Source organism: Oreochromis aureus, linkage group 5, assembly GCF_013358895.1.
Source record: "Oreochromis aureus strain Israel breed Guangdong linkage group 5, ZZ_aureus, whole genome shotgun sequence".
In the NCBI taxonomy this organism is placed as follows: domain Eukaryota; kingdom Metazoa; phylum Chordata; class Actinopteri; order Cichliformes; family Cichlidae; genus Oreochromis; species Oreochromis aureus.
In genome coordinates, this window is record NC_052946.1 from 14,429,966 (window position 1) to 14,456,135 (window position 26,170).

Consider the following 26,170-nt stretch of genomic DNA (forward strand, 5'->3'; position numbering starts at 1 on the left):
TGCGGACACAGACCATCACACACACACACACTGTGTGATGGTGTAATGATGACTGATTACTGTACTGAGTTGTGCATTAGCGAGAGCGATATAGATCAGATGGAACAACAACATCTTCCCTGACTGATCTACTGATCTTCCCTGCTTTTTGCTGATATGGTGGGTACAACCATGCAGACGTACACTCTTACACTGATTGACATCACATTTATTGTAATCCAATCTAATCTCATCCTAACTTAACAGTCGCATGTATTCCCAAGGAACACATCTGTAAATCCCTATACTGTGCTCACAGAGCTTTCCCTTTCTACACTGACGCTTAAGGGATGTGAGTGTATATGTGTTTGTGAGTAAAATCACCTCTGCCAGCAGCACAGATGATGTGTAATTTTCTAGCTGAATACCTCCCAAAGTGTTGTTGTGTGGAATGGTGGCGGCAGCATACTCACAGCCTCGCTTTAATGCACAATGAAAACATGACATTTGAATAGAGAAGAGAGAGTGAGAGAGAGAGGAGAGAGAGCAAGAAGGGAAGAGCAAGAAAAAAAAGAGTTAAAAAAAAAAAAAAAGAAAGAAAGAAAGAAAGAAAAGAAGCAGGCACTAGCGATGGTGGCGTTGCTTACCCAGGCATCCAAATCTGCAGGCTGGGAGAGAGAGGAGCAGGAGTTAGTTAGACAGTAGAGGATATAAGAAAGGCACGGGGTTGGAGTAGATGGTTTAAGAGACAAAGAGGAAGAGCAAACAACCAACAAGTACATTATGAGAGTGAAGAAGGAAGGTAAGGTAGAGATATATAAGGGGCAAATGAAAGCAGCAAAAAGCGAGAGAAGAAATGAAAAGGATCAAGGACAGAACAAGGTTAATACATCACACTGCAGAGCTCAAATCTGTTAAGATTTAAACTTAATTTGCCAGATATAAAATCTCACCCGAGATGTCATTCTAGCCTTCAAATGATGACAAGTTTATTTATATGGCACATTTCATTTACTCATAGCACTCATAATACATCCAGTATATTGCAACATGGACTCTCTACCCAAGTAACTTTGTAGCACAAGTGTCAAAATCTTCATACTCTACATATTTTTGGATCTAAGCAAGTCCCACGGTCCTCACTACCCTGTCAGTTTTCCATTCACACTCCCTGCCCTGACCACCTACATGTCCTGTTTCACTTCACTGCCTGTATCTCATGATGTGCCTTGATTTTTTTCTTCAGTTGAGAGAGAAGAGATTATCTTTACACTTTTAAAAGAGTGTAAAAAGTATAAACCACAACATAGAGTTGGTAGACAAAGTATGCAAAAATGGACCATGTGTGTATCCTGTTCTTATGCGTTGATGCATGCTCAATAATCCAGGTAAGCGACTTCCTCAGAGACTGAAGAAGTCTCTCTGGCTTAAAAACAACAACAACAAAAAATTACAGATGATTTACTGTTAGTTTAAGCCTCAATTTTTAGTTTTAACAATAATAGTTCAATTGCAATTATACATGTGTATGATTACTGTTTCCTTTAAAACCTCTTAGTAGGCCAGCCAAGACTAGCTGCTCAACAACTGTATTTATATGATCATTTATAGGCCTCAATACGAGTCTTGAATACAGTAATAAAATGTCATACGGCGTATTCTTGAATATCACCAAATCAAAAACATTCTGTTAAGAAATTTGAAGTCCTACCAAGTACCGCCAGTCTGGCATTAGACACAGGACAGAAAGGGGCAGATTAGAGCAGTAGGTGGCTCTAATGTTGCTATGCCTCATAAAGACACCATTCAGTTAAATGAGGTGAACTCACAAAGCCAGTTGCGGCAGAATGCATGTGTGTGTTGGGTAATCCGTGTAACGGATACAGCCGATGCCATCTGTTTAACCTCCCTGCTCCTCAATGGCTGGCCCTAAACCAAGTATGTGTCTGAATGTTACTGTGTGTTTGTGCTGTGTGTATGTAGACCCCAACAGTGCTCACAGGAGTGTGGAGGTCCCATTTCCATAGATGAAAGACTTAGAAGATAGGTGAAGGGGCTTGTTGTGATACAAATGCAGACAAACACACACCCAAGCAGTTTGGTGCAGTTCATGGGCCATAGCCCACATAGCATTTCAGACGCATCCACTCATTGTTTTTCAGGCTCCGAGCTCCCTGATGACCAGCAGTTAGCAGCCTCAATGTGAACATTAAGAGTCTGAATCCACTGAGCTAGCAATAACACAGCCAAGGAAGAATTCCAATTAGACTAGGGTTAATTCCCAGGGACTTTCACCTAGATCTAATACATGTAGAATTCACTGTGATCCCTCAGTTAACAGAAATACATACAGCTTATTTATAACTGTCTGCAGATCAGATCAGATCATGTTTGTATGTAGATCAGGCCAACAGTTTAGGAATATTCCTTAAAAAAAATTATTAGACTGCAGGTAACTGTACCAACAGCATTTCAAATTTAGGCTTTAACAAATTTTAAAGTTGCTCTTCTTACTACTGAATCATTTGGCTAAGGCAAAGTTGGTGTCTGTGCAGGAGGCAGGACACATGACGTTCACTTCCTCACAGTGAATTCTCCAGACAATTACCCGCGCTGTTCTCAGACGTGTGCAATCGGATATCACAGGGAGTTTATGGCGGAGAGCGGCAGGGTTCATTTAAAGTCTGATCAAACTGTTTCAGACATTTCCAATTCTGGAAAAAACTTGAATATTTTTTTGTTACTACCTGTATTTGCTTCTTCAGCTGCATTGATCTTACTAGATGCTTTTTGGTGCTTTTGAGTCTTGCGGAACAAACATTGGGATCATTCCTCCCTAAAAAGTCCTCCTTCAGTCTTACTTCCATGTCTCAGTTGAACAGCCATCTTCTGGTCATACCACAGTATCTCAATTGGGTTGAGATCAGGACTGACCTTGCCATTCCAAAATCTGAATTTTCGTCTTTCATCAATATATGTTGTAGATAGTGAATCTACAAGATTTTATCCATCTTTCATGTGGTTTGAGTTGACAGCCCTAACAGTCTCCTGTGAAATTTCTTTAAACCCTTTTTAAATTCACAATTCACTCCTTCAATAATTGAAAGGCATCCAGAACCTGAGTTAGCAAAGCAGCCCCAAACTGTGATGCTTCATGGGATGAGATTCTGGAGTTGGTCTGCATTGCCTTTTATCCTCCAAACATAGGATTATGCATTTTTGCCCAATGTTTTTTGTCTCATATGGGCAAAGAACAAAGTGGTCAGAAGGTTTTGTGGAACATCCACAAACTACAGACACACTTAAATGTTTTTTGGAAAGCAGTGTTCATTTTTGTTTGAGTCCTTCTACTAACACTACCCTTAGAGAAGTAAAATTTGTACAGTTGTAGATTTATGCAGGGTGTTTTTTGCTTTTCCACCTCTTGGGGTTTGCATGTTGTGCTCTTGGTCGTTTTTACAGGACACTGACTTCTAGGGAGAAAAATACAGTTTCAGTGCAAGGAAGCAAAATAATGACACCCCCTCCACCAACCACACCAATTTAATGGATCTCAATAGATTTGATTAATCTATGCTGAGCTGAATTGTGTTTGCTGGGTGTATCATGAGGGTCAACAGATGCTTCATGGAATGCTTCATATAGACTTGTAACTGTGTGTGTGTGTGTGTGTGTGTGTGTGTGTGTGTGTGTGTGTGTGTGTGTGTGTGTGTGTGTGTGTGCGCACACGTATCTGTCAGTGGCAGAGAATGTGACACTTCACTAAGAACGTGCGTGCACGTGTGTGTCAAGATGAGACCTTTTGGTCTGCAAAGCCACCTCACATGGTGAGAAATGCTTCCTTGAAAATCAATTATGTAAATACTGAATTATGCAAATGGTACATTTGAATAAATCTGTGTTTGGGGAGAAAAGATTTTGCTGTGGTTTTATACTCGCAGTCAGGAGAGGCGAGAGAGAAGATGAGGAAAGAGGGCTAAAATGAGGATTAGGCTGGAGAATGTCACTGGCAGACACAGTTTATGCAGTTTAACTCCTGATTTGGCTTTTTAATTAGGGAGAAAGAGGTGGAGAGGAAGAGAGAACGGCACAAACACAGACAGAGAGGAGAAAATAAGGGCTAATTCAGTGACAGCTTTCTTCCTGCCATCTCAAATGAAGTAAGCACATTCATCACTTGTGCCAGTAATAAACACCATGGGTAAAGCTAAGTGCTGTCACCCCACCTCTCTTTTGGTTGTTGCCATCTTCACTAAAAATCTACTGGTACTGGTCTGAATTTCCCGTAAAAGAGAATGATGAAGAGCATTTGTATGAACTTGAGCTTACACATGTCCTTCACTTTCAAAAAGAGATACGTTTTTTATCGTTTCCCCTCTTTTATTTAAATAAAACTCCACTAATTCAAAATGTGAACCAAACAACAATTTATAACTGGGTTAATTTTTATTTACAGGTAGCAGCAGGGGCATCATGCACCATTACTTGCCCTCTCCAATGGATAAGGGGAGAAACATCAAATAATGAGTAGCAGAAGCCAGAGACAGTGTGTGATGCGTGTCAAACATTTTCACCCATTGTTTTATAAAAACTCATTGACACTGTATTCACAGCTGCAGGTTGGAGTATTACATCCATGTGACATTTGGGACTAATATCCCAAACATCATTTCACATTAGTTCTCCAAAAATATCTTAATTTTACAAAGTTTGATTCCTAAAACAGTAATTGGCTACCATACTATGATTCTGTCATAAGTCAAGTCATTTTTTTATTCTAACAACAGAAAAAGTGGACACTACATTAGATACACCTTGGTAGTACTGGGTCAGACCCCCTTTCACCCTCAGAACTGCCTTACTTCTTTGTCTCCATTTGAATGTAGCAAACTCATAGTTATCTTTAAGGGATTATAGTGCAACAGTGACACAATATTTGCAATAACACAACATAAGTCAAGCACAAAGGTAGTTTTACTTTTATTTTAACAGTAACTAAAGGCACTTAACCTCCCACCTTCAGATGGCTGCCCCTCCCTGAGCCTTGTACTGCCAGAGGTTTCTTCCTGTTAAAAGGGAGTTGTTTTTTTACTTACACTATGCCCACTCGTCAAGTGCTTGCTCAAAGAGGCTTGGTTTGATTGTTGGAGTTTTTCTCCATTATTGTAGGAACTTAAGCTTACAATATAACTGAATTGACCTGAACTGAATTAGCCTTCTATCTCTGCCAGAGTTGCACAATATTGTCACACAATAAAACTGAAAAATATTTTCTGCCTGGGAAGTTGTATTTCATGGTCAAGCTTTTGAACCCTGCTTTACCACCACATCACCTCATCAGCAATTTTCATCTACTGTTTGCTCTGCCTGTCATCTGGAGTGTAACTATCAAGCGCTTGCTGGAGTCATTCGTTTACATTTCGGTTGGACATCGCCGGCTGTTAGTATCTCCTTCTTCATAGCCTGCTTGTATTCAATGGTTTGTTTTTCCCCTCAAGTGGTGAAACAAGTTTGTTGTTTCCACCTTTAGTCAGAACAGTTTTGTTACGTATTTTGCAAAGTACTGTGTGTTTTTGAAGGTTATTGAAGTGGTTTCCTTTTTAGCTACTAAATTGTCATTAAAGGCTGAGATACGGCTCTTACTCTCAGATATGCCCGGGCTGGTTTCGTTGTTGTGTAGACTAGGGAATGTAAAGGCATGCTGTTCCTATAGCAATGATATCACTTTTATATCACATAGAAAATGATACTGTCATTACTGGACCAGTCCTACTGCTGGAAGTAGCCACCAGAAAATGGATACACAGTGCTCATAAATGAATGGACACGGTCAGCAACAATGCTAAAGTAGGCTGTGCTGTTAGTACCAGGAATGCTAAGTTGAAACTAGGGGGCGCCAAAGTGTGCCAGGGAAAATATCCCCCACACCATTACACCACCATGAGGTTGAACTGTTGATACAATCCAACTGTTGCAGCGCAAATCTAGACTCATGAGACCAGGCAACAGTCTTCTACTGTCCAACGTCTGGTGAACCCAGGCAAACTGTAGCCTCAGTTTTCTGTTCTTAGCTGACTAGAATGGCACCTGGTGTGGTCTTCTGCAGCTGTAGACCATCTGCTCCAATATTAAACATGTAGAGTTCAACAGAGATACTCTTCTCCATACCTTGGTTGGAAAGAGTGGTTACTGTATTGAACTTCAGAGGCATTGCAGCATTGATGTGCTGTCATGTGATTGGGTGATTAGGTCTCTGCATTAATGGGCAGTTGAACAGCTGTACTTGACAAATGTGGCCATTGAGTTTACATCTTCTATAACAACTGGACTGAATTTACAATTCATAGCTGATGCACAAAAACAAACAGCAGGGGGTGTTAGTAAGAAACAGGGTGATGTTTACATACATGAGCATAAATCCTCACCCTGACATCTGTTTATGATGTACATAGCTGCATGCAGCCACAAGAGACATGAAACCAAACATGAGAATGCACACACAGTGTACTACAAACACAAAAGGCATGAATTGGTTAGTCTAGCTGTTTGCTCATTAAATGTGTGTTGTCGTCACATAGCTGGGGGAGGTTAAATGAATTAACACTTCATCATCAGCCTGCTTTGCACCACAGACTGTCACAGAGACAGAGAGTGAAAAAGACACTAAGATGAAAAAAGTGAAAGGAGGGATTGAGGAAAAATGATGCAATTCAACTAAAAAGAAAGAGGCTTTGTTGGAAAACTGGGTAATAGTAAAAGAAAAAAGAAAACTTAACAAATGATTCTGTCTTGAAGAGTCTTTTCATCTTATGAACAATAAGTTTTGCCTAAATAAGTAAATAAATAACTAGAATAGATTTTGTATTTCATTTTCTTTGACTCCTGAAATTAGACTATGTTCTACTACCTGTTTTAAAATGTGTTCTCTGGTAAACAGAGCCAAGATTCAAGGTTTACTCTTTATCATATAAATCGTATTAATATTATTAATAGTATTAAATGTTAAAGCTGCAAATATAATTTTCTTAAGTAGTATCTTACTTAGTGATTTTGAGACTTCCACATGAAACAAAAACAAAAGCTAGAATCAAATAAAACTTTCACATAAAACAAATTCAGGGTCAGCACTCCTGCCTTTGTTTTTCTCTGTGGAAGCTTCAGCCCAGTCAACCTCACAATTTACTTTAACAATTAGCAAAAACTCCTAAAATTTTTAAAACCTTTGACTCATACTTTGAGTGTTCAAACATGAATCATTATAGCCTCCTATGAGAACAATTATCTGAGAGGAATTATTTTTTTCCTGTGGATAATAAGTCTTGTCCAGCCGTCTCATTACATCACAACCACTCTCCTGGAGAGTGGAGAGGTATTCCAGTCCTACACATTTGTCCTTTGAACTGACAGGATTTGTGCGAGGCGCTCTCTCGCTGCTCGGCACCGATCAAAATCTCCTCATCTGGTGAGCGCTCTGCTCGTCAGCAATTACCGTTGCTTTAGACGATGTACGGTGCGAGTGTGTGAGCGAGTGAGAGTGTGCACAAAGGGCTTAGCTGCTTTAACATGCAGAAAAGATGTCAAGTCTGTGATTACACTAGCTGATAACAAGTGGTTTAGCCGTGTGTGAATGTGTGTGTCTGAATCGCTTGTACTTCATCCTCAGTCGGCTTCTATAAAACGCCGTGTGCACCTTCACAGTACGTCATTCTGCTGGACTCAAACGCCTCTCTTATGGTGAACCCACTCAATTTCAATACAAATTTCTCTCAATCCACTGCAATGTCTACACAAGCTTTTCCACAAGCATTCTTTTTATTGATCAAGTATCTCCTCTCTCTTGTCATCCTCCTGTCTCTGTGTCTTTGGCCAGTAACCAGGCCTTGTTATCTAGTCAGACAGTCATAGTGAGACATCTTCATTTGTAAGGGCTATAGTAATAAATTATCTTCTATCTGCCTTTCAGCTACTACAGTCTTTCCCCAACTGTGTTTCTCTACTTCTGAGCTCTATGGATCATCTCTAGCCTAATGCTGCCATTTTCTACCACAGCCAGCCATCATAACAATGACAATTACTTCTCAGGCTACTATCACGGGTGGGTCAAGACAAAACGAATGGTGGTAGACAAAGAAAAGCAAACACATTGAATGTGACTGCATCGAAAATGTCAGGCTAAATTAAATGTTGGTGTTTCCATAAAGATTTCTACTCAGGCAGCCAAAAAAAAACAAATGTGGAAAGATAAATACTGAATGAAAATACAACCTCAAGAAGTGATCACGTGATCTTGTATACCTACAAGATCAGATAATCTGCTCTATAATCATGTGAAACTATTGAATTAGGTGTAGGTTATCTTGCCTTAATGAAAAAGTATCCCATGAATTAGAGCTGAAGCCACACGCTTGTTGCTCGATTCATATACTTGAAGTAATTAGAACAGACAGAATAGCGTAGCCACAGGCCAAATCAGCAAGGAGGTATACAATTCCAGGCAAGTATATAAATGAGTATGTTAATAAATAATATCCTAAAGCTTAGTGTATGTAATCACAGAGATAATGGAAACAGTTAATTAAAAGATAAAGGTTAAAGTAATCAATAAAAGTGTGGCAATGTGCTGAAACAACAGCAGAGAGATCTTTTGCAGAGAATTCTACTCAGTAATGAGACAAATGTCTTTTAGACTTAGACAGCAGGGGGGCCTGCTGGTTAGTGAGAACATCTTGTAGCTGAAAGGCTGCATATTCAGTGCAAAACACAACATTTCCAGTCTTGTCAAGTGTCATCTCCGAGTGTTTCGACACAGCAGCTGGGCAATACTGTTAACATGTGTGGCATCAACCCTGTGGTCTGAGTGTTTGTCATCTCAGGTCTGACTTTAATGAATTCTGTGCTTTTCACCCTGGTTTTCATCATTGGTTTTCTGGACAGTGTCAAATGCTTCACTCTGAGTCATCAGTCACACACGGGCACAAACAGACACACATACACAGACACACACTAAAACAGACACACACACACATATAAAGGGCAGATAAAAAGATGAGACACAGAGGAGGAGGAATAAATGCTGGAAGAACATGTTGCCCAGGAGCACATGTTGCTGTGCAGAACACGCATTCATCCTTCTTTTAATCCTCCGGCTAACCAAACATGCATCAACAGTGCCATCTAGTGAACCTTTATTGGCTTACATCCTATTTTGTCACCGTGAAAACATCCAAATAGCAGGCACATCAACTTATAACTGAAAATGGAAATTACTTAGAAATATATGGTAAAAAGAAACAGGCTGCATGTTGCTATAAAAGGAAACAAAACAACTAAAGACATCAAATTCCTAGAAGCATTGCCTCACAGCAATGTTTACATTTTTAGGCTTACAGAACTACCTGCTGCAGGATTTAAATCTATAACCCACAATCTGGCGAGGGTGTTAAAAGGAAGGAGGAGGTGTGAGAACACGAAGACTGACCAAACGGGCGCATCACCTCTTATCGCACACACTTCAGCTAAAACTGTGCTACCAACTATATTTTCACATGAAAATAAAGCATTCTTTACAGTTCAACAGATTCAACCAAAGCTTCGCAAAAGCAGCTTTCCTGTTGGCTATTTGCACTACCATTTTTGCACATTTCTCAAGCTACTCTATTCATTTATTTATATTTTGCACTACTACCACTATTCTTTTTAGGTTTCATTTTCATCTATTCCCTGGCGAGTGCTTCATCTTTTCTTATTTTTTCTTTATATTAAGGTGAAAGAGAAACAGAATTTTGATTCTCCTGAATGTCCTGTACAAGAAGCAAATTGACAAAAAAAAAAATAAAAAAATCTTTGACTCTTGAATTTTGTGGGGGGGGCAGAGTTTCTTCTTGGTTTGAGCAGAATACAAATGAGTTGACATTTTTAGTGCAAATATAAATTCTATACTATAACATGCAGAATTATAATAATACAAACACTTTCAAGTACGACAGAAAAAGCTCACAAGACTGATCAACAGTAAATTCTCATAAAAAGATTCATAGCTGGCACTCAGTCTATTTGTCCTTCTCTCCTAAGATTATCTTCATATGTATCAGTGCCTTTAGTTTTTATTAGTTCCTTCATAATATTGTCACTGAAATGGATCCATCTGGAACTCTGCTAAGCAGATCTGAATTAGAATAGTATGAGCACTCATGTTGCTGTTTATCACCATTTCTTCACTGGAGACAGCAGATAAAAGAATGCTTTTAATATACAGGAATACAAACATTCACCCGTGGTCCACACACAGGTATTAAAGTCTATTCTTCACAACCTTCCGGCTTCTGAAATTCAATAGCTTCAAGCAGATGCTTGTTGTTGTCTGCATGTCTCCGGGTGTTAGATGCTCAGCACTGAATACCTGTGCATACTAATTGCATTTTACTTGCAGCAGAAATGACACCTCTGAGGTGGAGAGAACAGGCAGGGGAAAAAACAAACACAGGAGGTGCTAATGAAAGAAAGGAGAGGAGAAGGGACTAGGTGTTAATGTAACGCGTCATCTCTTCTGTGTCTTCACTCATGGTGTAACAGTTAAATATAGTCTCCGAATGAGACAGGATGACACACTGCAAGAGCCAAGTTGAATGCACTTCTTAAGAGCACCTTTGTAGGTGGGGTGAGAACTTGGACATGGAGAAATATGAGTCAGAAGTAGGAGTAGAAAAAAATCCAGCACTGTATAGAAAATAAACTTTGGAGGAGTACACAGATTCCCCACATCACCTGCTACACATTAAAAAATAAACTTAAAAGCATCCTCTCCCCCAAAAGGGTATTTTTGTGGAAAAACCATTACAAATGTATTTTAAGGGTAATATCTTCAGATATTAATAATAGCCACAACTGTGTGGTGGGATGTGATTAGGGTGGCAAGCCAGTGCACTTCTAGTGCTGTTCCCAATCTTGATAAATGGGGATCTGCATCAGGAAGGGCGTTCGGTGTAAGATTTTTGCCACAGAGAAGATTCATAGATGTAGTGAAGGAGGATGTGTAGGAACTTGGCGTGACAGGAGGGGGAGAGGATGAGATGGAGAGAGTTGATCCACTGTGGCGATCCCTAAAGGGACGAGCAAAAAGGAGAAGAAGCTCCTCTAATAATAGGGATTGTTAGCTATTATTAGTCCTAATCTTTACTAGAGATGGCACGATACCACTTTTTTATGTCCGATACCGATACCGATATCATAAATTTGGATATCTGCCGATACCGATATTAATCCGATATAGTGTGTTTTTTAACCAATAAAACTGTTTTTTTAATATCTTGCTGCATTTTGTATAAGTTCATACTCAAGTTTAAATAAACAATAACACTAAAGCTATTCTGTTATACCTGTATGTAAAAAAATACACTGCACCCAAAATATTTCACAGTTCAGCAACACTGATCAATCTAATAAACTTAAACCTACTCCATCCTCCCTATTCTGGTATTTTAAAGAGTACTTAGCAGAAATATTAAGCAACCTAACTAATAGGGTTGCAAACTCCCAGCAAAAAAAAAAAAAGGGAACCACCGCCCACCCTCCACCTCATGATGCTTAATCGACATAATCAACTTTAATTTGATGCAGTGTGAAAAAAAAATGCACAGAAATAAATTATTTTTCAAGAATAATTAAATAGATTCAACATCTTTCTTCTACAGAATTGCAGACTGCACAGATGGTAACTTCCCAAAGGAAAAAGTACTATAGCTTACTAGGGTATATTAGACTTAACAGTTACTATATACAGTAATGGACTTCTATACATTTTACATCAGATTAAAACTTTGGGTGTAAGATTCAGATAATTATTTATTAAAAGCTCGACATTTTAAATGAGAATAAGAAAGAAAAGTATGTCTTTGTGCCCCCTTTTCCCTGTTAATGCCCTATCGGCCCCCCTGGCTACACTTTGCTAGATCCGCCCCTGCACAGTTACCAGCCGTCAGCTACGTAGAAAAGGATCCTGGTGTAGAAAGTAATATTAAATAAATTCTAACAACAGCTTATCAAGGTTAAACGTGCTGCTGTTGTTCAGCCGCTGGTTTCCTCTTTCTGGTGCAAAGTGGGCCAAAAACAAAGAAGAGAGACGAACTTGCGACAGAAAAGCCGATCAGCTGATCATTAAGGAGTTTCATGAAGTAGCGGCAGGAGAGGGAGAGAGAGAGTCAGTCGCTCCATATATCGGTTGTTAAGCTTAACGCGGGAATGCTTTACAAACATTCAGAGATGAACTTACACACTTGCTTTACTTCTCTCTGGGATAACTTCCTCGGAGATGAAATGCTGGATTGCTAGCAAGGCTACAAATACACACAGCCGCTCAATCACGTGAAGCACACTGCTCCGACTGCTACGGTTATGAGCCGAGTTACGCCGTGTCGCAAGTTTTGTGAGGTGCTTTTTTGATATTTAATGGATCGGATTATATTTTTTATTTCTCGCCGATATCCGATCCAGTAATTTACGTCAGTATCGGACCGATACCGATACCTAATATCGGATCGGTCCATCTCTAATCTTTACCCTAAATTTGAGCGCCAATACAGCAGCACTTTTTCAGAAAACACACTTCTTCCACAATGACATTATTAATTAAACCCGACAGTGTTAACCACATTTGGCGAAAAAGTCTGACCAAAATCACTAACAAGTCTGTAAAAGAAAAGATAGCTAGACTCTTATAGTACTATAGTTAATGTGAAAGAATTAATGGGCCGTAGATGGAAAGAGTCAACATTATGAGTGGACTGACAGATGGAGCCAGCTTAATGCACAGGTATACATATGCAATGACACACACAGACACACAAATACTCATGGCAGTGGTGGTGTTGGTCGGTGCTGAGTGTGGGGTAAATGGCTAATGTGAATGTTTGTGACAGGCAGCCTGAGGCAGTGTGAGGAGCAGCTCAGCTCTTCAGTGGGTACATGCCTTCTACCCCCCTAATCAACCCATCAGTAATGCTTAATTTATGCTACCGAGGTTGTGTGTGTTTGCAGAGGCGTATGCCTCTGGAGAGGAGTTTTCAACCAACATAAACATGCTCCTGTGCAGGCCTCCAAAATCTCAACTGCATGTTGTTCAACATTGATGACCCTTTCTGTTGACTGACAAGTATGCTGGTCGGACTACTTTTTTTTTTTAAATACTGCCCCCATCTGATAACAGATGCAGACAGATGTGGTCTCTGCAGTTAGATGGGCAGCTGCCCACGGACACAACCACAGCTGAACCAGAATTTCCCCATAACACACAGTTTTGATGCTGGAGAGCTAAGAATGCACAGGGGGAAAACAGGCCAGAAGCGTACGCTATATGTGCCAATATACTGTGGCAAGTGTCACAGAAGTGTGTGAGAGAATGCATCTGCCTTTAAGGAACATGGCAAGCGCAGAAAGTACTCAATGTGCATTTGAAAGTGTAATGGGGAAAGACGGGGGGCTTGGGAAAGCTGTTCTTTGAGCCTCCAGCTGCGTTTTTGCAAGGTCGTTTCCAATGTAAGGTCAATGGAAAATACAAGGAAGAGAGGGAAGCCCACCAAAAGTTGAAGCAATACAGCACAAGCAGGAAAATATTTATCATCTTATTATCTCAGAACTAAGGTCTTCTAGGTTTTGTCTTATCGTTTTTGGTCAATTAAGGATGGGTTACAGTTTAAGCAGGATAAAAATCAAGCTGAGGAATAATAAATGTGTTGGCTGAGCAGAAACAAGGGAGAGTTAGAGGTGAGACTGAAAAAGAAAGACAAGTGAGAAAGAAAGGTGGGAACCTCTAGGCTTCTCACTCTCTGTGCAGGTTATCTACAACAACTCTATCATCACCTAAAGGCCAAAAATAAATAAATAAATAAATAAAATCCCTTTCCTTTTACTTAAATAGTTTGCACCTCTACCTGTGAGGCTCAACCTTCTCAAACACGCGACAAGCAATGACAGAGTCGCCTCAACACTTCTTTTCTGCTCTTTACAACCACAGACAGGCAACACTTTTAGTCCATCCCTCCTTGAACACAAACACACAGCTTCACACACACTGACACCCTGTATTGACTTGTCCTGACAGAAAAAGTAGAAAACAAGGCTTTGAGGGGAAGTGCTCAGTTTCTCATTGCAATGCAACATTATTAAATGTTTGGAGCCCGTATCAGCGTAAGCTAAGCCAGCAGCTTCATTTAGTATTCATTACAGCGGGCTGGCACGCTGAAAAGACACTGCAGGACAAATCAATTGGAGGGGAGAGAGAAAGTGAGGGAGACGGGGTTGTAGGAAATCCACAATGTTTAACTTTAGCAGAGCCAAGTGAAGCCACCAGGGAGAGAATTGCTAATTAATCATCAGCAATAGTTCATTGCTCATAATTATACATAGATGTCACTAACAAGAGAAACACTCTATCCAAGGTTAACACACATAAAACACATTTGTTTAAGATACAAACATGTACACACACACACACACACACACACACACACACACACACACACACACACACACACACACACACACACACACACACACACACACACACACAGGAGGGTTTCCAGCCTTTGAGTCAAGCTTACTGCCTTAAACATTATTTTCCATCTCACATCAAACTCCTCACACATCTGACTCACTAACGTCTCCGTTTGAAATCCTACACACACCACACTGCTGGCTTGACTCATTACCAGTCTAAATTATGAATATTGACAACATTTTGTTTCAACAAGCCTGCTTTGAGACAGTAAAATGCTGAAACATCACAGGTTCTGTATCCAATTGTCAAGTTTATTGTTGCCACGCTTTTAACACCAGGCCGCTTCTAAAAGGCGAGGGTGACGTGATTACCTACATTTAATTAAACACTAGGACATTAATGTGGAGTGTTAATATTCATAGTAGGAGACACTTGGTGATCATATATTCTTGTATATTCTTACTGACATGACCTCCTGAACTAAGTCATTACTAATTACAAAGCACTACGGCACAGGTGTCGAACTCCAGGCCTCAAGGGCCGGCGTCCTGCAGGTTTTAGATGTGTCCTTGATCCATCACAGCTAATTTAAATGGCTAAATTACTTCCTCAACATGTCTTGTAGTTCTCCAGAGGCCTGTTAATGAACTAAACATTTGAGTCAGGTGTGTTGACCCAGGGTGATATCTAAAACCTGCAGGACACCGGCCCTCGAGGCCTGGAGTTCGACACCCCTGCACTGCGGGAACCATCAGAAACTCCAACCAATGCCAAACACAAATAGCATAGGACACCACTGAGTTTTGAAATATACTGAACTAAACTTTCATGTACCAACTATGACGATAAGACAAATGTTACTAACTGAACAACAAGAAGACAATCAGATTTTGAATATCCAAATATCTAATTTATCTGCTTTTACAAACACATGTTATTCAGAAATGCAGAGCAAAAACCATGGACACAGACATCCCCTGCTTCACTAAAGCTTCAGTATTCAAAGTCAAAGCAGTAGAGGGTGCTGTTTACCACTACGTCAGGGTAGTACTCTGCATCCATACTACTGCTAGATTTTACAATTTTAATGATAAATTGAGCCATTATTTCATGTTAAAGTCTTGGAATAATTAACTTAGGCTAAAAAATATAAATAAATACATCTACACAGCATCTCAATGAATTAACACTGATCTTTTTAACTTTCTGGAACTTTAATCACAAACACGTCTCCCCACATCTTTAAATTCATATAAGAGCATTACCAAGGTTAAGCCTTAACAAATTAAGTATATTTTTATCAAGACATGTCTAGTGAAATTATGCAGGACGTGAAGATTCAAATAAATGTGTTCCTGGCATAGATCCAGAAAACATCACTCACCAGTATCTTGGACTTTTCGTGCTCTTCGAGGGATTTTCCTTTCTCTATGATGAGGGCAGAGGTCAGCTCATCCAGGCCAGTGATTGCTGCATTCTCGTTCTCCCTCTGGGCCAGTTTGGCCAGCTCCTCCTTCACCATGGCCTGTTGACGTTCAAAGCTAAAATAATTGAAAAATAAGATCTATTAACCTTTGACACTTTATTTTGCAACGGAAAGCCTTCTCAAGTTTTTGTTCGCATAGCGGGTTAACCACTGAGCTTTTACAGATTTTGCTTTATGCAAAGCATTACAAATAAATGTAGAAAACGCCTACAGAAGTCACTTCCAGAATGTTACGCATGGTGTTCCACTGTAATGTGATAGAAAAGTAAAATATACATAGAGTACATTAACTGCATTGCAATGAGCATGAGTGAGAACTGCTGGACTTCAATATGTAAGTCTTCAGAGGCTCAGCACAGCATATAGGCACTCCAACAGCACAGAAACATGCCTGTTATACAGAGTAATGTAGCACAGGCAGTGTCAGTAGGTCACTCGGCATGTGTACGTTTGCACAGCATTGCACACTGTGTGCACGCCATTTCAAATATCTGTCAGCTCCATGTATTCAGCTGCAGCTGTTCCTTAACCAACTAGGACAGAAATACAACTCAATTTGTGAGAATTTGATATCTGAAATCAAAAATTTGTCTGAAACAGGTTTACAGTCTATGGCATGTATAAACCAAGTCCTTAGCCTTGTGAACCTGGTAAGAAAAAAAAAAAAAAAAAAAGGCTCCCCTCAGTAACTGTGAAAACTAGAAGAAACTTCAGAAAAAGCACCAGAGGAGTGATCCCTCTACAGACAAACAACAGGTAGTGTGTGTACAAAACAGAGCAACAAAGCCAACTTACAGGACAAATTCTAAACATGTAAACAATCATGACTGAACACAAGGGAACAGTGACCTTGACATTGTGAACACCTACTTTTTCCGCATTTCCTCTTGAATTTCTTTAGAAGATGGTCCTGATGGTTTTGCACCTAACACACAATTGGATAAGCATTACTGATGCATATAAAAATGACATTATGAACCAGTTTGCAGGATTTGCAGCGGGGTTAGGAGTGTGTATAAAAGGATCCCTTCAGACATGAATCATGGCAAAACTATATAGAATAGAATAGAATAGAATAGAATAGCTTTTTATTGTCACTGTTACAAGAACAGTGAAAGGCAGTTTGGCATCTCTCCATGTGTGTGAAGTACACAATAGCGTAAGTATTTACACAATGACAAATTTACATTTACACAAGAAAGATATGTACAAGTTATAAATACACCTGCAAACATACACGCACATACATACATATATGTATATATACATATTTGCATCCGTACATGCATACACACACATATTTCCACATACACGCTTACATCTATATACATACACATACATGCCATCTAACTAGCAGGTGCATTGAGAGGTGCAGTGTGATCAGTGATATTGCACATTGAGTGTGTGGCGGGGGATGATATTGCACATTGAGTGGGGTGGGGTGGGGGTGCTGTTGGAACTATACTAAATAATGTTATAATAAATAAAGTTTAAAGTGGTAAGGGTGTTGTTTGCATTGAAGTATAAACAGAAATACGATTTATAAATAAGGTGTAATGTCCATGAGTGTGTATAGTGCAAGTATACTATATTTTGATGCTGTGCTCAAGAATCAGTGCATGGGAACATATTTGCTGCGGTTACAATGGGAAGTTTGTGAGACAGGAAAGGCCTTTGACCGGCGACATACTTGGTGGTGGAGGTTTGTGACTGTCCGGCAAGGACTTTGGTGGCTTGTTGCTGTCAGACCCCCGAGACTCCCTCATCCTGCGGAGCACATCCTCTGAGAGCTGGATGGGATTAATAAACACATGTAATGCAGTGTAAATGTATACCAGATTAAATCTTAAGAGGTCCAAAGTCCATCACCTAGCCTATTCAAGTGTCCTTTAACATACTTCCTTGCCTACCAGCTCTGCAGCATGTGATGCTGTAGAGCTGCACCTTACCACTCCAGTGACCAGGTATTGAAACAAATGCTAGCTAGCTATTTGCCTGCATGGATAGAAAAGATGATTACATATTCTCATGCTGCAAAACTGCAAATATGTTGATGAAAATGCCCATGTTTCATTACATGTACTTCTGATTAACGTACCATAGGACAACAGCAACGTGTTTGCTGTTGTCGACATAGCGTCTTAGCTATCAGCGGTTTGCTGTGGAAATAACACCAGCATCTCATGTGACCTAGTCTTGTGAAACTGTCCGCTGTGCTAGCATTTTATCAGTCATCCATTACAATATTAAAATAATAACCTAAGAAAGAGGGCAACAGTAACTGGACATGACAGGAAAAAGAAGTTCTGACCCGGGTTCATTTAAGGACACTGGACCTGTCAGGCTCTCAGCAGGCAGACGGATACCACCACAAAATCCCACTACTGCCTCTGCCATGAGCAGCTATACCGTAATAATAATAATAATGATAATAATTCAAACTATGGTGTGAATTACCCCTAAAGCAACAACGTACTCTATACCTTTACGCCTTCAATTACTGTGACCTTCTCGTCTTCGTCCAGTCCGAATGACACTTTCCTCGCCGTGCTCCCGTTTCCTCCCATTTTGAACAGTTTTCCGTTCCCACTCAATTAAATCACGCAATACAAGCCAAGTCGACTCTTATGTGAAGAGGACATAAATTGGACAGCGGCTCGAGTCGCCGCCACAGCGACTGCTGGTCAAAATACTCCAATAAAGGTCATTTTAACGCTGCAGTATCCTGAAAGCTTATTGGCCAGATTTTACATTACGGATCCAATGGCTAAGAGTAGCTTGCCGTAAACGGACGAAGGGTTGATGGGAATTGTAGTTAAACAGCAGACTGACGAATCTAAAATGCGACCTGTGTGGTATATTTAAGGTCATACAGAGCGCATTTGCTCGCTCTCTCCCACACACACACACATTATATATATTAGACAAAAAAAAAAAAAAAAAAAACAATTGAAAGAAAGAGTTCACTGTTTATTCTTTAATTCATGGAATGCTTAACACCTTGATTTAACATGGGTGCAATATTGTACAATAAATGCACTTCAAGAAAAAGGCAATTTTAAACATTTCCAAACGATTTCACCATCAAATATGTTTTTAAGAGTGGAATTCTGTTGTGATGCAACTTGTGAACTCTTGTCCAAAAAAAGGAAAAGAATATTTTAATCCATCACCCCACATGAAACAACAAATTTCACCAGCACTTACGTTTGAGGATAAAATATTTCAAATCAGGAAAAACGCAAATGAATCTCATGAATTCTTTACTGTGGTGTTGTTGAAATATGATGAAAAACATCATTGCAACCCTCTGTTTTTTTGCATATTGGTTACAACACTACGCTGATGAATACTGCTAGCTTAAATACAGCAATCAACTCATACCAAATATTGTATTTTCCTTGGCAACAGTATGCAATATGCTTTATCCTTGTCACTGTATTACAATGATCCAATGCAAGTGCCTGACCTTGTTTGTCAAAAGAAGACAAAAGTTTAAACTATGTAATGAAACTGTATCAATACCCCCCATTAGATACTATGAAAACAGTTGTTTTTTGGTGTAATTTCACCACTTGTGGTAACATTTGTAACTCTGAATATAGGAAAAAAAAAAATCAAATCTGCAACAGCAACCTTTGGCAGCAAGCAAAACTGGAAAACCACTGGTATCAATCACAAGAAGTGGAATACACAAATAAGTTTTTGCAAATTTTGTTTTCAAATCACACACACATAACTTGCCAACAAATGTAATTTCACTGGCAGCATTAATTCATCTGGAATTAAAGTAAAAAGCACAACAAAAAGACAGAAATGAAAAGATGTCATCCACAAGATCTGGCTTCAATTGTTAGGAATTGTCCTTTGTGTCTGTGACATTCTGACCTTTAACACCAATGCGTTGCCTGTATTCAGCAGCTCCCTATTATAATGAAGTTACATACATAATAACAACACTGTTTTACTTGTCAACACATACCAAATGAACTAGCACAAGTCTTTGAAGTGTTCCCAATAAGCAACGTGACCAGTGCAAACTGATTAGCCTGATCGGTCACAAATCTCAAGTCAGGTGAGATACTGTTACTGAAAGTCTTCAGTGGGAATGTACAGATGTAAGGTTTCCATCACAAGAATGTTTGATCAGTTTTACAAACTTTTGTACTTAAAATAGGTTTAAAACATCATCAGTGAGAACTGAGATATTCATTGTTGCATTAGTGCTGGAATGACAGAAAATGTGGTGAGACGAGTCAATAAACGCCCAGAAATAAGAGCTTGCAGAGCAGAATCATTATCAAGCCTGTTGGGGCCACAATGAGGGGCAGCGCTCCCAGTTCGGAGCTGGAGCAGCAGCAGCAGCAGCAGCAGCAATGCACTCTGGACAATGTTACAAAAGCAGTTGCTAAATTCACAGTCCTCCAGAAATACGTTTGTTTTCTTTGTTTGTTTGTTTTAAGCGCTTTCAGGCCTCCAAAAAAAGACCACTATCACCCTCCTTGGTGTCCAACTGCTTTGTTCTGCACCAATTTCACTGATCTCCATATTGCTGACAACACTACACATGCACAACAATTTTAGTCCAGCTGTACAACTCTTGACCCCTTCACACAATTACAGGTCTCCAGCGGTCAGCTTCAACGCTGTTAACGCTGCTGGACCCATAGGGTCCGGAGGCAACATCATCCAGGTACGCTCCAACCATGCGAGTACTGCTCGGACCAGAGCCATCAATCTGGGTGGAGGAATAGTACAGGCCCTGGTCATTCATCTCTTTACGACCAAGGTTTGCAGCGACGGTTGGAGGAAGGTGGACATCGCTTTCATCTGGCTCATCTACCTGCGACTTGTAGGAGAACAGGATCTTGGGCTCTGAACTGCAGAGATGAGAAAGTTTTGACATAAAGGAGGGAAAAGGTAAGCTTTTATTTGTACAGACCTAAAACTGTCAGTTCCTGCAGTGTTCATCAAATAAATCAAGCATCTAAACTGATGTAAGAGAAAACCACTTCATGGTCATATCTATAGGCTACATTTCCTAAATCCTGTCTGACATATGTTCTCAATACAAACATAATTATAAAGACTAATACTAACACTGAAACAAACAAAATAAATAAAACAAACTAAAATATTCAATTTTCAAACAAAAAAAAAAAGCTAAACTGAAATGAGCAAATTCACCCGGAAACTAAACCAAAATCGAAGCTGAATTTAAAAAATAAAAAATAGAAGTAAAAAAATAAAATAAATAAAAACTAATAAGAAAAAAAACAAATGTATAATAAGTGCTGATTATACTCTTATTCTCTACATCTCATGTGACTACATACCCAAAGAAGCCTTTGAGGAATGTGACATAAATGAGCGGAGCGAAGGCAGAGAAGTACAGGAACGTTGTGACATCCACACAGCTGGTTTACAAGAGAAAGAGCAAACCGTCTCAGTAAGCTTATTCAGCTTCACAAAAAGCATAACCAACAGATTGCTGCCCGACTATTATGTTCAGATTCACCCGTATAAACTCCATTGAACTTTGGTGGACCCAGCAAAACAGTGAGTCATCCCAGTGGGTGCAACTCAGCCAACAAAATTAAAATACTAAGAGGTTTTAAAACAGGCAGCCAGCTCCATATCAAGGGCATTTTCTAATAGGCTTACAAAGCATTAGAGCCACAGCTACTCTGAATGTAGCTATTGTTTCTTCTTAGAAGCATAAAATTAAATATGAGGCTTGATTTACTTATTTTAATCACAAAAAAAATCTAAATTGGCTTTATAGCTATATAATGTATTTTTGATGTAATATAAGCAAATATGCTTCAGAATACTGACCATAGTCCCTCTATGACTCCAGCACACAACAGAGCACTGCCGAGGCCCTGAACGAGGTTCAGCAATGACAGGATGGCAGCATAGACGTAGAAACTCCTCTTAGCTGGAGAAAGGAAGCCAAACAGAGATCAATCAGGGCTTTGCAGGTAAATTTAATATGTTAAATACCAAGTTTGGCTTTAACGATATCAGAGTCAGAAAACACTGGGTTCCATGTTATATGTTTTATACATGGGTGTGTTTTTTCCCCTCTCTTTCAGTCTTTATGGACTGTTAATTTTCACTTGATGAAAAAACAAAACAAAACAGAAAAACAAAACCAGTGGGACATGCGAAAGTTTGACTATAATTAAGATACTTTTACTGCCCTTTATGTAAGGAAACTGAAGCCATCAAAATGATCTATGCTCTCTTCAAAGCTGCAAGTCTTTGTTAACAAAAACAGTCATTTTACGTGGCAGAATATGAACTACTACTTTTGTCAACATTGTCAGCATTGTGGACAAAAGCAGAAAAAAAAAAGGCTCTAGTTTCAATCAAACTGATTTTTTAGTATGTCAAATGGACTTTGTTGCCGCCCCCTACTGGCCTCTACTGTGGATAATCCACTCACTATAAATAAGACCCTTTATGGAACCTCGCTAATAAATCCCCAACTACTCTAATTTTATAGCAAAGGTCAATAACAATGGCTCCTCTGATAAACTGTGTGAGGATGTGAAAATGAAGACAATGACACAAACGCAGCAGGGGAAGTACAATTGCGTGAGGTAAGTATAGATGTGGTTTTAAAAAGTTAACTATAAAAGACACGACTTTATGTGGCCAATTAGGTCAAAAATACTTCTGCTATTGAAAAATTGTAACTTTTTTTGATCATATAAAAAGTCAGGAGCAATTCTACTTCTCCAATCTTAACTTTGTTGTTTAATGCAATTTAACTTACATGGCAGAGATATCCTTTCTCTTACTGGAGTTTTTGGTAAGATCACAATCAAAGAGTACACCTATTAAAAAAAAGACAAATATGAGATAACAGGCTGATCATTTATGGTCAAGGATCTTTTTGCTCATGCTGTCATTATAATGAAGTTACTGACCAGAAAGAAAAAGCAGGAGCTTGCCAGCCAGAAGTGCCGGCCCCCGTGACCATAGATGTTGAAGTCCTCCGCTGACAGATGACTGTCAGGATACAGTATCTCTAGCGTGCCCTGAGACAATGTATTATTCAGTTCATCTGCATGCAGAATTTCCTGCTACAATATGTCATGATGTAATCATTTGAAACTATATTTAACCTCTCATCTGCCATTACCTGTGTGATTGAGTACGCCAGAGCCAACACAGCAGTAATAGCCAGCACACGCTTTATGCTGGATTTGCTCTCCAGGTGGCCTAATGAACAGAGAAAGAATTATGCTAAACAGGAAAACAGCTGCATTAAATTAATTGCACTCAGCACTGAAAAGAAAATTTAAAAAAAAAAAAAAAACCCCGTATGAAACACATTTGTCATGTAACAAGCTAGAAACATCACACATCTAAAAATAAAATGCATAGTAAATGAGAACTGAAACCAACATGGCAAACTCACCAAAAGCCAGTCCCAAGATGATGACACTGAGCTCAATAGCCAGCAAGAAAAAGCGAGTAATTTCCCAGAGCACCTAAAGAGAAAAGAATACTTTAGGAGGAATTCCTGTTGTTAAGGAGATCAGTTGTGTTTTAACACGTGTTATGTCGAAGTGCATAACTTTAAAGGGCAGCAGACACACCATTATGTTATAATATTCATTCATTCTTTTTGATATATTTAATAGTGTAGCCCTAATAATGTGCAATGGAAATAACAGGTCCATCTCTCTAAGCTCCATAGTGATCTGCCTGGTATGTGTGGAATGAAGCTACGCCTTTTCTTTTAAACATGAAAGGTCAAAAACTTTTTAGGACACTTAATAAAAAAATATCTCTCGCAGGATATTGTCCCTGTCATTTCAAAACAAGTCAAATATTTATACTGACAGAAACCCAGACTGTTTTGTACACAAGAGACTTGGAAAAGGCATACATTTCAGTCTCTTATAAGCCTATAATTAAAAGACGTTTTAACAAATTCCAGGTATGCTCCCATTTGTACACTGCAGTAACATTAGGAATGGGAAGACGCATATTAAATTTAAACGGTAGATAATAACTTGAAATTCAGCTCTGTTGTACAGCTTTTTCTGAAAACAAACCTCTGACACCGTAACAGACTCGATCGTTTTGGTTGTGGTGTGGCTATTCAACAGGTGTCATTTCTATCACAGATTATAATTTTACTTTAAATTACAACTTGTAGCCATAAACCTGTAAAGTTTTACTTGTGGATCATGTGCTTGCTTACTTTGTCTACAATGGTGGCAGCACTGGATGCACTGACAGTCATGGACACTATAGCCCGGGTAATTCCAACTGCTGCAACAACAAAAACCTAAGAACCACAGCACATAACACGTTAGACTACATGATATAGTCTGTCAACATAACATGGTCATAATAAAATTATATACTGGTGCAAAATTAGGCCAAAGTACAGCTGATAACAATCCTGTACTCAACAACGCTATTGACAACAGTTCCTTTATTGCTTTGCCAGGCAATGCATGGCTGAGGTAAGGTGTATTAATATACTGTTTGACAAATAGATCAATCTGTTACATCTTAAATGCTTTGGTATGCCAGTTCAAAGAGGAAAAAGCACATCCATTGATTGTACAGTTGGTGTCCTACCAGCAAGTAAAAAGTGACGAAGATGGGGCTAGAGGTGAGGCGGATCTTTGCCCTGGCTGAGGGCAGCTTCCACATCAGGAATACAAAGAAGGCCACATTAGGCACGAGCAATAAAATGTCCCAGAACCGCACCCTGAAGCAGACAGGTGAATGTGAAGGGTAAATGAAGGGATTAAGTCCTTCAGCAACGAGTGCATATCTATAAACATTTTGATAATCTGGTAAATGTCTACTTTGAACAGTCTGTTTTGCACTTATTGTAACAGTAGTTTCAACAATAATTTTGCACAATCAACTGATTACCTGGATTCTCCAATGTCCTCATAGAGAACTTGTAGGCATTTGTGAGGCTTGGTGATGTTGTTTTGGGTATCAGGTTGCCAGGTCGAGAATGCTGTTGTGTTTCCCAGTGGCGTAGGTGAAACACTGCCATTGTCCTGAGAAAAACTAACCACAGTAGTCACTGTGGCTAGCATGGTGTCAGAGCCTGAGGGAAAAAATATCTGATTATGTCTAATAATATTTCAAACACTGTGGGGGTGCTGCAGGTACTGAAGGGATCTGCTTTAGCTACATACAAGATTACTGTATCCTCCTTTAAAGAATTTATAGTTGGTCTTCTAGATAAAGCTATATACACGGGAACACTTCTTTAAAAAGTAGTGCAGACGATGTATCAAGAAATCACAGCTCATGTACTTGAACGTTACATAATGAGAAACTCGACATGCAGTGTTCAGTGCCAAGCAGTACCACTAATCTCGTTAACATTTACTTAACGCCTACTCAACAACTGGACAAGAGACAAGTTACAGTAGCCTTCCAAACTTGTCCACAGCTTACAAAAATACCAGGAGCTAAGAGTAACATAAGTACATTTTTTGCTAGAGTCAGCTAAAACTGAAAATGGGCAGGAATCATGTCGCAGCAGGACTTCTGCGTATTATTTATCGGAATACTTTCAGTTAGGGAAGGGGAATTTCAGACGTTAGCTACGCCGCTAAGCTCGTTAGCTCCCGTCAGAATTTGTGTTATTTATTAAACGAAACTACTCGCTCATTCCTCAGAAACGAATTCGTCAATGACGATAGCACTCATGGTACATGCGGCTTGTTTAATTAATATAAAGTACCACAGCTTAAAAGCCGATGGACTAGCCTTAGCAACAAAACAAACTGGTGGCTGTGTACTGACGCCGACACACCATGGAGCATGAAATAGTAAATATTAGCATCTTACCTTTTCAGAAGACTCGGAATTAAGGATATAGCTGCTGTAAAATATATTATTCAATAATGTAATTCAAGCACATGTGCTGTCATACACATAGTAATCGACCGACACACTGGTCTCCAACAGGGGACATAGCTATGCCGGATACTTTCGTTAACAAATTTCCCGTCGGGTCAGCTGACACTCTCACCCACCAAACAAAACGAGCAAGTCTCGCGAGATGTCATACTTAGTAATGAAATGGATGTGGCAGTAGGGAGGTTTTGTTTACTTAAGTCTTAAGCAAGTAAAACACAAAGCACAAAAGACTGATCTCTCACAAATGTGTAAAATAGCGTGTATGGTTGTGAAGACTAATTATATAATCATAA

The 26,170-nt window shown here is 39.4% G+C and overlaps 2 protein-coding genes across 2 annotated transcripts in view; both read right to left on the minus strand.

Annotated features, from left to right (window-relative positions):
* Window positions 1-18,687, minus strand: part of LOC116326448 (MICOS complex subunit mic25a-like) — a 56,970-nt gene extending 38,283 nt beyond the window's left edge. Inside the window, exons 1-4 of the mRNA XM_031747763.2 lie at window positions 18,440-18,687; window positions 17,647-17,746; window positions 16,827-16,881; window positions 15,855-16,011 (exon numbers count right to left, since the gene is read on the minus strand). Of these exons, the coding sequence (XP_031603623.1) occupies window positions 15,855-16,011; window positions 16,827-16,881; window positions 17,647-17,746; window positions 18,440-18,523 (396 nt within the window). The 5' untranslated portion in view covers window positions 18,524-18,687. The remainder of the gene's footprint in view (window positions 1-15,854; window positions 16,012-16,826; window positions 16,882-17,646; window positions 17,747-18,439) is intronic.
* A 226-nt stretch (window positions 18,688-18,913) lies between these two features.
* On the minus strand, window positions 18,914-26,056 carry tpra1 (transmembrane protein, adipocyte asscociated 1). The gene is made up of 11 exons (XM_031747776.2): window positions 25,806-26,056; window positions 24,870-25,053; window positions 24,567-24,699; window positions 24,181-24,267; window positions 23,389-23,461; window positions 23,110-23,189; window positions 22,895-23,005; window positions 22,741-22,801; window positions 21,795-21,897; window positions 21,293-21,373; window positions 18,914-20,836 (listed from the first exon to the last, which is right to left on the minus strand). Exons 2-11 carry the CDS (start codon window positions 25,040-25,042, stop codon window positions 20,566-20,568), a joined length of 1,173 nt encoding a protein of 390 aa, XP_031603636.1. The 5' UTR covers window positions 25,043-25,053; window positions 25,806-26,056; the 3' UTR covers window positions 18,914-20,565.
* Window positions 26,057-26,170: the final 114 nt, after the last annotated feature.

Bases quoted from the DNA above. Each gene is read 5' to 3' on its own strand.
- tpra1 (XM_031747776.2), bottom strand. From the start codon at position 25,042: ATGCTAGCCACAGTGACTACTGTGGTTAGTTTTTCTCAGGACAATGGC. The intron at 24,700-24,869 runs GTAATCAGTTGA...TGTCTGCTTCAG, and splicing joins GAGGACATTGGAGAATCCAG to GGTGCGGTTCTGGGACATTT. The intron at 20,837-21,292 runs GTATGTAGTCAC...TCATCTCTGCAG, and splicing joins TTCCTCAAAGGCTTCTTTGG to TTCAGAGCCCAAGATCCTGT.